This window comes from Lates calcarifer, linkage group LG6, assembly GCF_001640805.2.
Source record: "Lates calcarifer isolate ASB-BC8 linkage group LG6, TLL_Latcal_v3, whole genome shotgun sequence".
NCBI classification, from domain to species: Eukaryota; Metazoa; Chordata; class Actinopteri; family Centropomidae; genus Lates; species Lates calcarifer.
In genome coordinates this window covers 3,583,190-3,599,353 of record NC_066838.1, presented here as the reverse complement: position 1 = coordinate 3,599,353, position 16,164 = coordinate 3,583,190, and the positions used below count along the sequence as shown (strand labels likewise).

The 16,164-nt window shown below is 40.2% G+C and overlaps 1 protein-coding gene across 3 annotated transcripts in view; it reads right to left on the bottom strand.

Annotated features, from left to right (window-relative positions):
- The window catches only part of lamb2l (laminin, beta 2-like), a 48,715-nt gene that overhangs the window by 18,832 nt on the left and 13,719 nt on the right, over positions 1–16,164 (bottom strand). For all 3 annotated transcript variants that reach the window (XM_018678824.2, XM_018678810.2, XM_018678818.2), the window contains exons 3-12: positions 8,879–9,054; positions 3,977–4,112; positions 3,480–3,553; positions 2,994–3,182; positions 2,649–2,712; positions 2,126–2,328; positions 1,798–1,918; positions 1,061–1,249; positions 326–505; positions 63–175 (exon numbers count right to left, since the gene is read on the bottom strand). In XM_018678824.2, the coding sequence (XP_018534340.1) occupies positions 63–175; positions 326–505; positions 1,061–1,249; positions 1,798–1,918; positions 2,126–2,328; positions 2,649–2,712; positions 2,994–3,182; positions 3,480–3,553; positions 3,977–4,112; positions 8,879–9,054 (1,445 nt within the window). The remainder of the gene's footprint in view (positions 1–62; positions 176–325; positions 506–1,060; positions 1,250–1,797; positions 1,919–2,125; positions 2,329–2,648; positions 2,713–2,993; positions 3,183–3,479; positions 3,554–3,976; positions 4,113–8,878; positions 9,055–16,164) is intronic.

Sequence of the window (16,164 nt, the reverse complement as noted above, 5' to 3'; positions counted from 1 at the left end):
TATGTCTTTTGACATAAAACCCTCAGTTACTACAGATTTTGAAGAGAGCAGTTGTTACTAACCAGACACTGGTTGCAGTAACGACCAGTGACATATCTTTTGCAGGAGCAGTCCCCACTGATCTGATCACAAGGAGCTCCCGTCATAATGATACCACGAGGGTCACAGTTGCATGCTGATAGAGAAACACACACACACACACACACACAGTAAGATAAATGCTGATGTGCTATTGAGAGATTTTAATTACAGATTATACCAAAATTTCAGAAATCTATTTTCATTCCTGTTTAAACAGACAAATACACATACAGTATATACTTACGCTGGCAACCCAATGGGTCGTTCTGACTGAGTCCATAGTAACCCTCTTTGCAGTCGTCACAGCGTGTTCCTTTCACGTTGGCTTTACAGCGACACTGTCCTGCGATCATCCCCATGTCTGAGTCGGTGTGGCTGTCACACACTCCCCCCTCCAACGAGCCCACTGGGTCACAGTCACAGGCTAGAGGTCAGATGGAGAGCAAAAGTAAACATCAATTAGACATCAATTAAAGTGGCTGTGAAATATGTGACATCATCATAACACATATAATATAATACACATTTGTCACAAACCAGTGCAGACCTGTTACATCTTGACAAAAGACCAAACTGAAGGAAATGTTTGTGTATTAATATTATTATTATGAATTTACAATACATTTGCATAGTCTAATACACAGCTTAATACAATTAAATAAGGTCATTGTGTAAAGAAGTGTTACAGGTTGAGGTGGTCACTTTGCCACATTTTAAATGCAGTCACATGAGTATATTCTTAACCTGAAACAAGGTTAAAGGAGGCAGATCATTGCTGGAGTGTTTAGTCAGTGCCACAAAATAAGTACACCCTTTAAACAAGGAAACAAGTGAAATTCTCTCCACAAATTTTTTCCACAAATCTTTCAGGGAAAATAACATGTTTATGCTCAATACTGGGATTAATTTAGAGGCCATTTTTGCAGTACTAACGAAGGCAATCCCACTATATTTCTTTTAAAAAGGACAAATTACTCACCAACACAAACCCGTGGGTCCCTGATGTCCTTATTACTGTCTTTGTAGTAGAAAGGTTTACACATCTCACAGTTGTGCCCCATGGTGTTGTGCAGACAGTCATCACACACTCCTCCACTGACATTACCCGTGGCCAAATATAAAGCCATGTCGAAGTGACATTGGTTTGAGTGGCTGTTACAATTACACTCTGGAGAAACATGCAAATAAGACGATGAACAAACAACACTTCTCAAACAGCAGACAGTTCAATCAGCCAACGTGAACACGTGTGAAGATTAATAAAGTGTCTATCTCATCTATCTACAGCAGTACAATGGCAGAATATCAATATCTGTAAGATTAATACCCTGAACTTCAACTTCTAATACACGTCCCAAATTTATTTTTACATATCTCAGAGGAGCCTTCCAGGATAGATGATGTAAAAACTTGGTGTGTTTATTAGGTGAGTTATTGCAGAAAACAACTTAGGCTACATCTAAAAATGTGTTTCCATCTGTTGAGAAAACTGGAATTTAAATGAAACAGAGCTGCATGCATCATTACATTGTCATTTGTCTCTCTGTCCCTCTCTCTTTCAAATCCTTTTCAAAAATATTTCAGCTAGAAACAGACAGCAGTTTAAAAATAAATTAAAATAACTCCTCATCTGCATTTCTTAGATCATACTCTCATCTTAATTTTGTGTGTGTGTGTGAAGATGTGCAGGTGTGTGTGTGTGTGTGTGTGTTCCACCTCTGCAGGTGTGTGGATTTTCCGCCTCGGCTGGTTGCCACGGCAGGTCATTGTGGAAATCTCGGCAGCGTTCACAGTTCAGGCCCTCTGTATTATGTTTGCAAACACAGCGACCGTGGATCTGGTCAATCGGAATGCAGCAAAATAATAAGCAAAAAGGTTAATGTATGCATCACCAGTAATAGTGGCATGATAATGTGTACTGAACAAGCTTCAGTTTCTGTTATTTTCTACTGCTGTCTCCATCTTTTATGTAACAGTTTCTGTTTAGTCCCACAGCATGTGGTGATGATTAAAGGCCACAATGATATTGTGCAGGTCAACTCACCATGCCATTCTCCCGTTCATTGACCCCTGGCACTGGGGCACACTCTGAGGCATGACCGTAACAGAAGCAGCTCCCTCTGACCACCAGCTCATAGATGGCATAGTAATATTTCTGCAAGACATCAGAGCGTCGGTCCAGCAGGTCGTCTCCCAGAGTGTTGAGCTTGGTAAAGTTGATACGCAGGTTGGTGATGCGCAAAAGTTCTGTAAAGAAGAAAACGAGATTTTCATATTGTCCCATTTCATGAAAACTAAAGTTTGTGTACAAACTTCAAACACTGTTAAGACAGAAAATACAAATGTAAAGATTCATGAAGAATTCTGCAGAAAATTAAATAAAGAGTGTGCACTGACAGGGAGTACTTCAATAGATGGCAGAAAGTCTAGGAAAAACCTTGCTTTTATTTGTAGCAGATTTTTTTCTGAATATTTACTGTACAAAACAGTCTTTGTATAAGGAAAGAATATAACAGGTGTTTGTTGCTGCTACTGACAGACATATTCAGTTAAAAATCTTCACTGACCTTGAATGTCCAAGCTGTAGGGGTCTTTCACATGAATGGCAGGATCCAAAACTTTATAAATTACCTTGAATGCAAAGAAGAATTTGAGAAATTGAGATAAAAATGGGATTAAAGAAGATTCCATGCTCAGATGATAAATCAATAAATACAACATTTTTTATGAGGAACTTTAAGTCAGATAAAGAGCTGCAGGCAACCAGTCCTTCAGCAACATAACCAACTCCTTTACTGTGGCATGATGGGAGAACTCTGATTATCGACGTCTTTACTAAAACAAAACAAAAGTTAGTTTGGCTGCGCTGTAAATCTCCCCTGATCACTACTATTACATTTTCAATGTCTTACCTCTCCATTTGTGGAGGGTTCAATGTCGGAGTAGCGTTCCTCACAGATGATGTCATTGATGTGGCGAAGGCCATTGGCAGGGATGCCAGGGAAGGTTTTGGTACAGTTTGAGGCAAAGTAGCGGTAGGGGCGCCACGTGCGGCCGAAATCAGCTGAGCGCTCGATGATCATAGCTGCAGGTCTGAATGTCTGAAGAGGTAAAGCGAGAAAGAGAAATGAGAAATCACACATTTGTGATAAGACAGCACCCTGTCAGAATGACTTATCTGGACCCTTAGTTTCCTGTTTGCTTCACTAACAGTGGGAAAACAGATTTATGCCTGATGGAATGCAGCTGCTGAAATTCTGAGTGTACACAACAAACATACACCTGGACAAGTATGCACCTTAACATGCCTAGACAGATACAGTATCTCAAACAGAGGTCTGCTAACACTTACATTCGCACTGGCACCCACATACACATGCTAAAGAAAATGTGCATACCTTGAACTTCATGATGAGATGTGTGAAGTGGAATTCAGCCTCCAGGTTCAGTCTGATACTCACATTCTCCTGTCCTGTGGAGGAAGTAACTGTCAGTGAGTGTCATAACTACATAATTCATGCACAAGTCTCATTTCCTAAAGTCTCTGTTTGCTTGACTGACTGATTGTAGGAGACCTTTCTCCCCTTTCTTTGCATTTTTTTCTGTCCTTAAGAAACATCAGTCTTCCAGTATTACTCCCATGGGGGTCATAGATTTAGCTATGAAAGGACTTTTTCTCTTTTTGCGTCTCAGCGGCATTCCTTGGGTATTCTAATGCAGACTTGACTGTAGAATAATGTCAAATATAGAATCTCTTTCCATCAGGATTTAAGGAGGACAAACACATTCCCCGCACACATATAATCACATGCAATATGTGTACAAGGACAGAGGAAGTCAGGACAATGAACATGCTGATCATGTTCTTGTGTACAGTTATAGAGTAAATACATACCGTTGACAGACTGCCACCAGGTGTTGTCTCCATTTCTGTCCATGAGGTAGATCACGTTTTCAATGCGATGGCTGTTTCTGTGGTGGTTTGGGTTGTAGTGATGCTGGGAGTTACACTCGAAACACTTGTCTGACTCCTGTCAAGGCAGATATGATGATGAAGGAATAATTAACATTTTATATTTGCGATAAAAGCCGAATTCAAATATTAAAATAATTAGCATGTATGTTTTTTTATGTCAGTACTTAAAAAAAGGAGGAACTATGTAATAAAATATCTATGGATGTTGTGCTACATGGGAATCTATTAAAAGAAATTTCTGTGATACATGACAAACACCTATAGTGTTTGTAGTCAGTGAGATCCTGCTTGATTTCATTTTGTCTGTTATGTATATATATGTACAGTGTAAGTCAAATCCCTGTGATAGAGCATTATGGATTAATGTGGGTTACATGTTGCTGTGTGCCAATACCACTGTGACTATAGACTACCACTGTGTCAAAACATTAAAAATGAAGAACAGTTGAAGGGAGAGAAAAGAAAGTGTAAAAGTAGGTGGAGGAAGAGAAGCATATGAGAGTAGGAAAGTCAGTGGGAGAGATGGGCAGGAATGAATATATGGTGAAGGGGCAAAAAACAGGACTAAGGTCTCTGGGACTTTTTTTATGCAATTAATTTGCATGTCAATCTATTTTTTCGAACTGTTGTTTTCGTAGTTTCACATAGAGCATGAATATTACATGATTACAATCACACAAACTGTCAGAGGCTGCTCTGGGTCAGAGGATCCTGGTACTCACATCCCCAGCAGGACATCAAACTGTCCCACCAACATCCTAACATGTCTGCAACCAGCTGTGGTGGAGCTTCATCTCGTGTATATTTGACTTTCGCATGGTTAATTTGTGTCGTGCTATATGTGAAAAGACCTTAAGGCTACATCTACACTAATACATATAATAATACAATGTAATATAAATTTCGTCCTTAGGATTTCCTACCACTAAGAAACCAACCACAGAGTAGACAATTTTCCTCCTGTTTACATGTGCTTGCCCAGCGTACATGAATGGTGATATGTGCTTTCAGGCTTGTTAGTATGGATGAGATTATTTCTGATAGAGAGCTAAATTGCTTGTCTGGATGGAGATTGTGTTCATTTTTAAACACTGTTTTAAAATGAAAATATATGAATGTGAATGTAGCCTAAGTGGGCAGTGGAGAGGTGTCTCAAACAGCTCAGCAGGGGTGAAGGACAAAGACGGGGGTCAACAGAGAGCGAGGGAGATGCTGAGAGAGGGTAAAAAAAGGGGGTGCATTTGAGAGGGGGCCACAAAGAGGGGAACAGGGAGGGGGAAAGAGTGCTGCACAGGGAGATGAGGGTTTGTTGGCACAGAAAAACAGTGGATTCCAGGGCAGGGTTTCTTAATTAGGTTGTTGTCAGGGGTGATTAAGCTGCTAACAACAACATGGCTGTTAATGAGACTGGGTTGAGAACTGAAAAGAAATGCTCAACATGTGCTGGTAGTGGTGGATGTATGTGGATGTGCACACACGCCCACTTTTACATGTATACATGTAAAGTAAGAGTGTGTTTTTTAACAGGCATGCTTGCCTTCTGCTCCTGTCCCCTCAACCCCAGAATAAATCTCTCCACCCTCATTTCAGGGCCCAATTGCAGAAAAAAGCATTTCTTTCCACACAGTAACATCCATCCTAACGCCCAGTGCTACTATTAGAGAGCCTCTCTGTAACAGCACTGACTATTCACTGCAGCTTTATTGTGTTTACAGGAATTTAGGTCCAAGGGCAACATTTCAGGTAATCCTCAACAAGCAAAAAAACAAGGTATTCAACCTAACAGCTCAACCTAACCCCCCCCCCCCCGAGCTCTTATTTATCTCCCATTAGTCAAGCCTGGTCAGCTCAACTACAAGGCTTTCTGCTCCTACAATACATTCATGTAAGTAAAACTTCTTTGTCACACTACGATGGTGGCTTTACACAAAGAAAACACACCCCACCTCTGTCATTCAGTTTTCCTTCCCCTCCGTTCAAGCTCTTGAAAGTGATATTTCCCTGTTGTTCACATCTCTGTCTCCTTCTTCACTTTTCTTGTCACCTTCTTCAGACATATAAGATTGTCTAGAGTTAAAGTAGTAGTACCACACTACCAGGTGGGTCTACGGACCAACCAGGGCCCCTTTAAAGGGTTTCATCACAATTGGCTTGACAGCATCTCCCTGAATGCACTGTTTCTCCTGAGACACAAGGTAAAATCTGTGCATAAAAGCCATGCAATCCGATCTCACAAGGAACAAAAACACAAGCCAGGAGAACCTCTGTCTAACACAAATGATTGATGAACTTCTTAACATTCAAAAGCTCACAGACAAATGTTTGGTGCAGGCCTCTAAAGTCGCTTCTGACAGACCAGCAATGGCTCACACCTGGGTTTATGGTGTGACAGTTTGTCTCTCACCAATCAGAGGATGTCAATCACATTTGCCTGAAAGTTGACACTGTTGGGATATTCCTGTCCTGAGGCAATGGAAGTGCAAGTGCAAGTGCATACATGTGCATACACAAAAAATGTGTGTAGTGCAAGAGAGGTGAATGTCAACATGTCAGGAGTTGTGTCACGTAGGGGCAGATAGAGTTACAAGAGCTGCAGATTGTAGAGAGACCTACATTTAAAGATGTTAGAAATCATCCAGACTGGTTAATTTTCTGTGTTTAACTGTGTTCTGTTAACATTTATACTCCTCATACATTCTTGACTGGTGACAAAGGAGAGCCCAACATTAAGTGTCTTAGTAAGGTGTTGGGCCACCACATGCTGCCAGAACAGCCCCAAGACTCCTTGGTAGTGATTCTTCCAGAGGATATTCCCTCATTTGGTGTTCTAATGATGGTGGTGCAGAGTGCTGTCTAACACATTGGCCCAAAATCTCCCATGTGGTGACTGTTTCTTCACTCATTTTTCAAGTTAAGGTTATTTTTCCCTTAATTTTCACTTGTCGGTTTATATAAGTTTAGCTGCTCACAATATATACAAAACAGCATATCATAACTATATTCCTCCATTTATCAAATAATAAAGCATGATTTGTGTTTAAACCCCACCATCAGACTATAAATATTATATATATATATATAATATAATAATATGATTATATATATATATATATATATTTATACAATGAGAGGTTTTAAACAGTCAGAGTTACATTGAGCTATTTGTATGAATCTTCAAAGTGAGGATGTGAGGTAAAGTGAGGATGCCCAGATGAATGTAAAGCTGTTTTTAAGTGTCTATGAAAAAAATGAAGACAAAAATCTGAAACGCTCTCATGTACTTTTTAGATGGACCTTGGACTGTCATTCTCCCATCAACTGACAAGACTACACAAGAACTCAAAGTTTCAGGATTTAATATTGAATCATGTGGAACATCAGTCAGTTTTATCTTGCACTGCACAAAAAATCAGATAAAAAGTTATTGTGGAGGAATCTCAGGAAATGTCTGAGCGGCAAACTTTAAAATGTCTACACCTCTGTTTTTAAGCCTAAAGCCTATTTGTTTACATTTTGGCAAATCTTCATGACGAGACGTCTTTCTTTTTTCTTCTAGCAGTTCCTGTTCACACTGTACAGACAACAATGAGGAAGATCATGAGTTTATTGTCATACAGACTTTCTTTATCATTATTTTTTTGGGCATTTTCCTTAATAGATAGCAACAATGGAGAGAGACAGGGAATGAAGGGGAAGAGCAGGGGAGAGACATGCAGCATGGAGTCTGCCCGGCCAGGAGTTGAGCCAGGGACCAACTGCTCATGGCCTGCCCCTATATGGTATGTTTATATTCCTGTTGTGAACTGGATTTGGGAATAACAAACATATTAATGAAGAAGCCAAAATCTGAATTCATGCCAGCCAAGTTTTTACTCTTTGAAAACTAAAGCTCATCAAGTGAGCTTCCAGACATCCTATCTTGAAGTCAACTCTCACTGGCTATCACTGGTCTCCACTGACACTGAATCACTCACTGAGAACTTTAATCTCTTCACACTAGAGCGAACAACTCCCACTCACAAAAACATCTTGGAAAAAAAACATTTTGACTACATTTGAGGTCAAGAGATTACAGTTCTGAACACACACAGGAAAGAATTATCAAGTGTCTATTACAACCTTGTCAGAGTCAGATGGATGTTTGTTACAGTGTGGAGCACTCCTTTAAAGCAGCAAGGCCAAGATAGTAAGACAGAAAGAGATGGGAGAAAAGGAAGAAGGGTGAGACAGTGTGTGTGTGTGTGTGTGTGTGTGTGTGAGAGAGAGAGAGAGATGCAGGTGTGGCTGACTTGTGTGGCCTGGAGCCTGATATTGAAAGGCTGTGTAGAGTTGGGAGGGCCTTGCTCATGGAAACTGGGCTACAAACAAATGGACAGTTGAACAAATGAAGATGGAAGAGTGGGGACTGAAGGATGAAGATGGATGAATGCATGAAAGAGAGAACAAACAAACTGTCCCATTTTTCTTTTGCACTGACTACAGGGTACCATGTATTGTGCAGGTTGGGGAGGGGTGCTGAGAGATGGAACAGGCAGGTGTGAGAGTGAAGGGAAAGGGTACATGAGAAACTGAAATGTAGAAGCTGTGAAAACTGTAGGTTTATTATAACAGTGATTGAAACACTGTGAATTGAAGCACATTATGCGATACAGGAAAATAATGTTCACAATTAGACCTTTACTAGCAGAAAGGTGTGAAAGGGAAATCATCAGTCAGTACCAACAGCTCCCAGTTTCATGCTCAGAGCACAAACACTAATCTAAAGCCGAACATTTTACTCTTTGTATTTCACATTCACTGTGTATTCATGTGAGTCCTTACCTGCAGATGGCTGACAATGCAGTAGGGCTCTGGCCCACCGAGGCCGCATGTGGAGGTGGCAGTTAAATTGACAGCCCGTCCAATGAGAAGGTTTCCTGTCGCAGGGTAACAGCTTCCCTCTGTGCAGCCATGAGGCCCTGATGGGAGTTCCTGCTCCTGTCCAAACACACTGAGAGCTAGAACAGAAGGAATGAAGGAATAAAACACAGAATAATTATTGTAATAATCATGGTCTCAACTTTACATGTGAAGTTCTTAATGGTGTGGAAGTGCACACTGTGACAGTCATTCAAATCTAAAAACTGTGGGGGGTTGATAACTTTGTTTTTTCTTTCCAGGATTTCATGAGAGCCAAAAGTGTTCTGACACACAATAGAGCTGGATGTGGGTATGAATCCAACAGTGTTCAAATTATATGCATGCCTTTACCTGCTGACTTTAGCTGCTGCCTGGAACATGTACGGTGTGTTTTTTTAATCTATGCGTAATTACTGTGTATGGATTATGGACATCACATCAGCCAGTTATTGGAGCACATCCTCCTGACATGCATTCAGTTCAGCTGCCTGTCTCTCATCTCATCAACAGCCTTTGAAAACTATCTTTCCATGCAATTATCAGACAAATCACTCATGAAACTAGAAACAGGGCTAAATTTATTTCTGAGCTTTTTAAATTTTTTTTTCATTTCTCCTTGTTTACATTTGGTGTTAGAGATGGAAATAGTTTGATAAAGTCTCTCTCTGTCTCTGTTTCACTTTCTCTTTCTTGCTGAAGCGTGGTTCTGACAGGTTTTCGTGACAATTTTTTTGTATCTAAAACATGACTGATCTGAACATGGAATATGTTGTTGTTGTTTTATTTTGAAAGAGACTGATTATCAGCTGATAAAGTTCACATCATGCCTCTACAGAATATGCTGCAGACTGGCACAGCCAAATGGGGTGTAGATGATGCTCAGACAAGTTTAAAACTGTCCCAAGACCAATAAATCAGCCAGGCCATGCCCATATTAGTTCACTGCAGATCTACTGTAGTTAGAGTTGTAAAGGGTGTCAGCTGATCTGTAAAAAACACTGGATCTCCAAGGAATTATTTAATTTATGCAACTTGGGAGGAACCAGTGGTTTTACACAGCACGGTAGACAAATTCTCAACCTTATAAGTGTTAGAACTATTACATCTTTATCTGTTTCTTCAGCATATACCGTATAGATTTAAATCCTAGTCTTCCAGACAGACAGCATGTCTGGCTACCCAGAGGATAACAAACAGTTAGACTACTGGTGTGGTATAGCTGTTTAGATGTTGCCTGACATCCCAGAAAGTAATTGATTTAATAGACTTCAGTGTAGAATAAGCACATTAACGATAACTCAGGTCCTTTTCTGGTGCTGTTCCCTCAAACTCTCCCCTTCACCCGTGTAAACACCCCCTCTGCATCAGTGATTCTGAATAACAGGGGCTCGTGAGGGATATGTGAGAGAGTGACAGCAAGCGTAAGGGGAGGACAGAAAGACAATGAGATAAATTATGGTAAAGCAAAACTGAACTGGCTCAGAAAGGGGTTCATTAGTCATTAAGACAAGGTAGAGACAGTTCAGTCAGGGTATTTATGTCAGGTTTTAACCATTTCTTGACATGGACCATCCCTAACATCACAAATCAATCACCAGAGCCTGTGACCTACAGCATTTGAATGAACATGAGGCCTTACTGACAGAATGAGATGAGATGCAGAGAATGTGGCAATAAAATGACTTCCATGCCAGCCTGAACAAACCTGAGGCTCCAGTGATAGGGGATGAGAGATGTTGAGAGAGATATATGTGGGCTTTTCATTCTGTTGATCTACAGAAAACAGAGCAGCAGCATGTTGAGGCATGATGGGAGAAAAATGGATGGTTTGAGATGGAATCAAACACATCCTCTTAAAAGAAGGTGGATCACTGCATTAAACAGACAGCTTGGTGGAGAGCTCTTAAACACTCATTTGACAATGTGACATATAATACAAAAGCATTATTGCTGTTTTAAATGAAAGAAATGATCCAGTGGTGGATGTGGGAGCAGTACACATCAATGCTGTTCCACTTGAATCACTAGCATTTAACTGCCCTACTCAAGGGCACTGGGGATTTTTTTATTCATGATTTCATCAAATCAAATATTCTGAAGTGGTACAAGAACATACGTCAACACTAGAATCAAGACACTCTGATTATATACACAAGCTGTCAGTGACTGTGACCTGATCAAGGAATTCTCAGGGTTGGGTTAGAAAAGAAGTGATTCATGGACAGATTGTCAAACAAAAAGCGTTTATTATTGTGTTGTGAACGGCCACAATGGAAGATGGGGTGAGAAGCCACATGGCATAGCCCATTTTGAGTATGGTGGACTGTGATTATGGACTGTGAAGTGGGTGTGAGTGTCGGTTTTGGAAAGATACCTAAACGGTCGGATACAGCATTCTTTATTCCAGTGTTGGAAAGGTGTGTGTGTGTGTGTGGGGGGGGGGGGGGGGTTCTTAAGCTATCCAACCATCCAACATACAGCTCTAATGAAGTATGGCAGTGTAAGGCCCTATTTACACTTTTCAACATTTCATATCTGGCAGCACGGTGGTGCAGTGGTTAAGCACTGTCGCCTCGTGGGTTCACTCCGGGTACTCCGGCTTCGTCCCACAGTCCAAAGACATGCAGGTTAATTGGTGACTGTAAATCGCCTGTAGGTGTGAATATGAGTTTGAATAGTTGTTTGTCCATATATGTCAGCCCTGTGCGATCTGTGCAGGGTGTATCCCGCCTCTTGTCCAATGTCAGCTAGGATTGGCTACCTGCGACCCCCTCAAAAGGATGGGCGATATCAATAATGGATGGATAAAATCCAGATGACATTTAATACACTTTCACTTACACACACAAATATGTGTTTCCATCAGTCAGAGCATAAATCTGTAAATAGAATGATTATATACAAAATTGTATTCTGAAACAAAAATGGAAAACTTGATACTTATACACTGCTACTGCTCAACACTACTGCTTGTGTACAGTAGTGTGTAAGAATTCTATTTTGTACTACAAAATTAAATTCTGAAAATATACACACACAGATGCCTGTCTGTGTGTGTATAAATGTCTTGGCTCCCATTCAAGTAAAAGATTTAACAGAGGCAGATTTTCTGAATTCCAGCCTGGTTGGCATTGTTAGCAATTCTACTGATATCCATACCAGGGAATACTGTATACACAACACAATTAGCCTGTTATTCTGTATGAATATACTGTATAGCAAATGTAAACAGTAAAATGAAACACACATACTGTATAGGCAGGTGTGCACAAGAGTGTGCAGTTGCAGAGCTGCACATAAATAGGTTAGAGGGCAAACCTATGGACCTGCAGATAAAGATCATACACACCCTGACCAAACAAAAAACACCAGGCAGTGCTGCAACACTGAAACTCAAGGATGTCATACAGATACAAGACTGTGCATGAAACAGACTGACATGAAAGAATGTGGTCTATCGTAATATGGTACATTATAGAATGTATTTCCTTAATAAACAAATTTTAGGAGAAGCAGAAAAAGTAGAAACCTGGCTGAATGTGTCTTTATTAAAGCTGAACCCAACCCCTCCTCACATAGCCCCTTCAAAAATACCTATACACAGAGAGGGACTGAGAGTTGCAAATGGGTTTCACCTGAACTCACTTCATAGATATGGCTTTGCACAGTGGGTTCACTCACTGGTCAAATAACCTGCCCTAGATGAGAGATCATAAAATACATAAATGGAAAACTTACTGCCATGAACAAAAAACAACCATGTTAGTTCTTTGTCTGGCTTTAGATTGTAGCACACAACGAGAAACTCAATCAAGACACAATCAAGTCCCTTCAAGGTCTTATTTTCACACCTCCTACTTATACACTTATATGTCTGCACTTCAAGTTATTGGTACAATGCAAACATTTGTATCGGCTATAATAATGTGTAATGTGTGCAACGTGGTATTAGTTTTATTAGCTAAAAATATTTAAACTTTTTCTTGAAACATTACTACTTTTCAGTGCTATTCAACTTATTATAAACTTTTTTCCTAACAGTGTCCCTGCAGCATAATTTCTCTGTCTTATTTTTCTGCGTGCTTTTATTTTGACCACTACAAAAGGAAGTAGTTAAAAAAAAACACAGAATAATATGCATACATATATATACATATACATAGATTACAAATAGATAGATTACATAGAATAATAAATATCCTGATAACAAACAGAAAAAACTGAGGTTTCCAGTATCATAATATTTGCAGGGTAAGAACTATTTTAAGGGAAAAACACAACACAGTCAATTCACCATGAATGTCATCAAAATGAAGAAAAAAACAGCATACATCACATTACCACTTCAATGATTTCATTTTGATTTGTGAGTTCAAATTAGTTCTTGTTGTTAAGCAGCATTTTTTGCAGCTTTTATCATTTAATGCCTGCAGGCAGACTTTGTAGCTACTGATTCTGCATCTTCACATACACAGGACTTACAGAGACAGGTATGGCTCTGTAGGGAGGTAACATCCAGATGTGTTAAAAGTCCTCTCCCGACACATCGTCTAGACAAGTACCTCTCAGCAGTCATAATTTACCCTCAGTTTTAATTAATGACTGAGGTTGAGTTTTGAAATAGACCACACATGCATGGAATGTAGCTGCTATAATGTATACCATTCACAAAATCTCTCTGTCTAATGGCTTTCTCCAATCTGTCAGACTGTGCTTGAAACAGAAAAGAATGGTGTTTGTGTTGATAATTACAAGGCAAAGTCATCATCAAGGCTCACACTCGCATGTAAAACAGCCTTATTTTTCAAAATATGCTCCTGACATCTGAGACATGACAGTAGAGTTCATCCCCCTTTCTGTGTGGGCTGTAGGAGACATATCCTTTACTTGGTTTTCACCTGCCCCGACTAGCAAGGAGAACATCAGAATGTGCACTGATGTCATTATTTTCAGGATTTTGTTTGTTAATGCTTTTGTACCTACAGTTCACACACAAACTGTGTTGTACTTGAGACTGTGCTTATGAGATATTTGGGATGTTATTGCAGAAATTACAATTATCAAACAGCAGGGAGGGGAGAGGACGCTTAAGTGGCCGGTGCCAAACTGCACTTACATTACAATGTGTTCTTTCAAGACATTTTTACAGAGTAACAAAGGCAAGAAACTGAGAAAACTACATTTCAGATATAGCAAAAACATTAGAAATAATGTCTTTTTGCCTGTGAAATGTGGGCAAGGGTACTTTGAAAAGCAAATATGGTTCCAAAATGGCTGAGGCAATAGGTTAAAGCCAGAGTGGCAAAATGTAACAGCAGCCATCTGCTAATTAGTGGTAAGTTGCCTGCCATTTTTAGCCTACATTTAATGGCACTTTTTTAATAAAAAGAATCTAGCTGAGGTAAAATGGATACACCTAGTGGGAGTCTTTTGAGACAGACCAGCAAACGTGCCTGATGGACACAGTTACAGTGTGTCTACAGTTACTTTGCATAAGCCACAGTAAGAAAGCAAGGCTAAGATGCATAAGTGTGCTCTGATCCAGAACCAGTTGTACAGATGTCTGACAACAGCTGGTTTACCAGTGTGTGATTAGAGTGTAGCACGTGGCAATGAAACATACACACATTCACGCAAAGGAAGAATTGCAGGTAAACACACCTTGGAGCATCTCCCCACTACATACAGCGCTATGGCAGGAATGCAGGGACAGAGAGGAAAATGTTACCTATTAGAGAAAACATTCCAGGTGTAAGTGCAGTGGACGATACAAACACACCTTCTAGTTCTGCACATTCACTCACCAAACACATTATTAGGAACACCATACTAATGCAAGGTAGGGTCTCCCTTTGCTCTCAAAACAACCTGAATTGTTCGTGGCATGGATTCCACAAGATGTTGGAAACATTCCTTTGGGATTCTGCTCCATGTTGACATGACTGCATCACTTTATTTCTGCGGATTAGGCTACCGATCTCATGTTCTACCACATCCCAAATCTGTTCTGTTAGTGCCATATCTCATGGCTGAGGAGGCCACTGATGTTCACAGAACTCACTGTCATGTTCATGAAAACAAGTCTGAGACAACTTTTCTGTTGTGATATGGAGCATTATCATGCTGGAGGTAGCCATTAGAAGATGGTAAACTGTGGCCATAGAGGGATGCACATGCTCAGCAGCAAACCATGACTGACTCGTATTAAGGGGCCAAGAAAGTCTTTCATTCATCCACTGATTCATTCATTCACTCATTCATTAATATGTATTGCAAGACAAAAGCCAACTCCAGCTCACTATTACTGTTGGCAGTCTCCACCCACAATCTCACAGTCTTCTTCCAGTTAATAATTAATAAAGAGACTGACCCAGATACCTGTGCATAGACGAGTTGGGAGAGGCAAGTATAATATACTTAATCGGTCTCCTATTTCAAGGTGTGTGGGTGTACTAAACAAGACGAGGATTTTTCTTTAATGTTGATAAAATACACTGTCGAGTCTCCCAGGAGACCCAAACACAGACACATGGGTGAATAGTAATCCTACCACTTACACAAAGACATTTAACAGTGGCTGTGACCTCTGCTTGTGTGTGGCCCTTTTCGCTTTAGTCACCAATTAACCCTGCGAGGTCCCATTCTACCTCAGATCCAGCTCTGCTGTCAGCTGTCATTTACTACACATTCCAGAAATACCCCAGACTCTCACAGAGTGTCCAAATCCTACAGGCTGACCTAATAAACCTGGGTTTAAATGACCTCGGGAGATTTAATATCATGAGTTGGAGGGAACTGTTCTGCTGCTGAAAAGCTGATACACTGTGCAGGAAATGTCCAGACATGGTTTCAGTAAAAAGAATGTGTCCTGCTGCTATTAACCTTGTCACATTGTTCTATCAGTAGCTGATAGCTGCTGAAAAAATGTCACATGGAGATGAGTGGGAGAAAGTGATACTGCTCTCTTTCTCTGATGTGAGCATTTGTACCAACAGTGACATCACTTCACTTTTGATGACGGCGAAATAAGTTTTCTATACACTTACACACAAAGCTCAGGACCAAGGACAGTCGACTCTCACACATGGCAAACCAATATTATGTTTTTTTTCTCAAGCTGAGGTCCTGAACTTGATTTTGCTTGTGACATACAAGTTTAAAGTGGTTGTATTCTTGGACTGTTGGTTTATAGGGCTGTAATGATACAG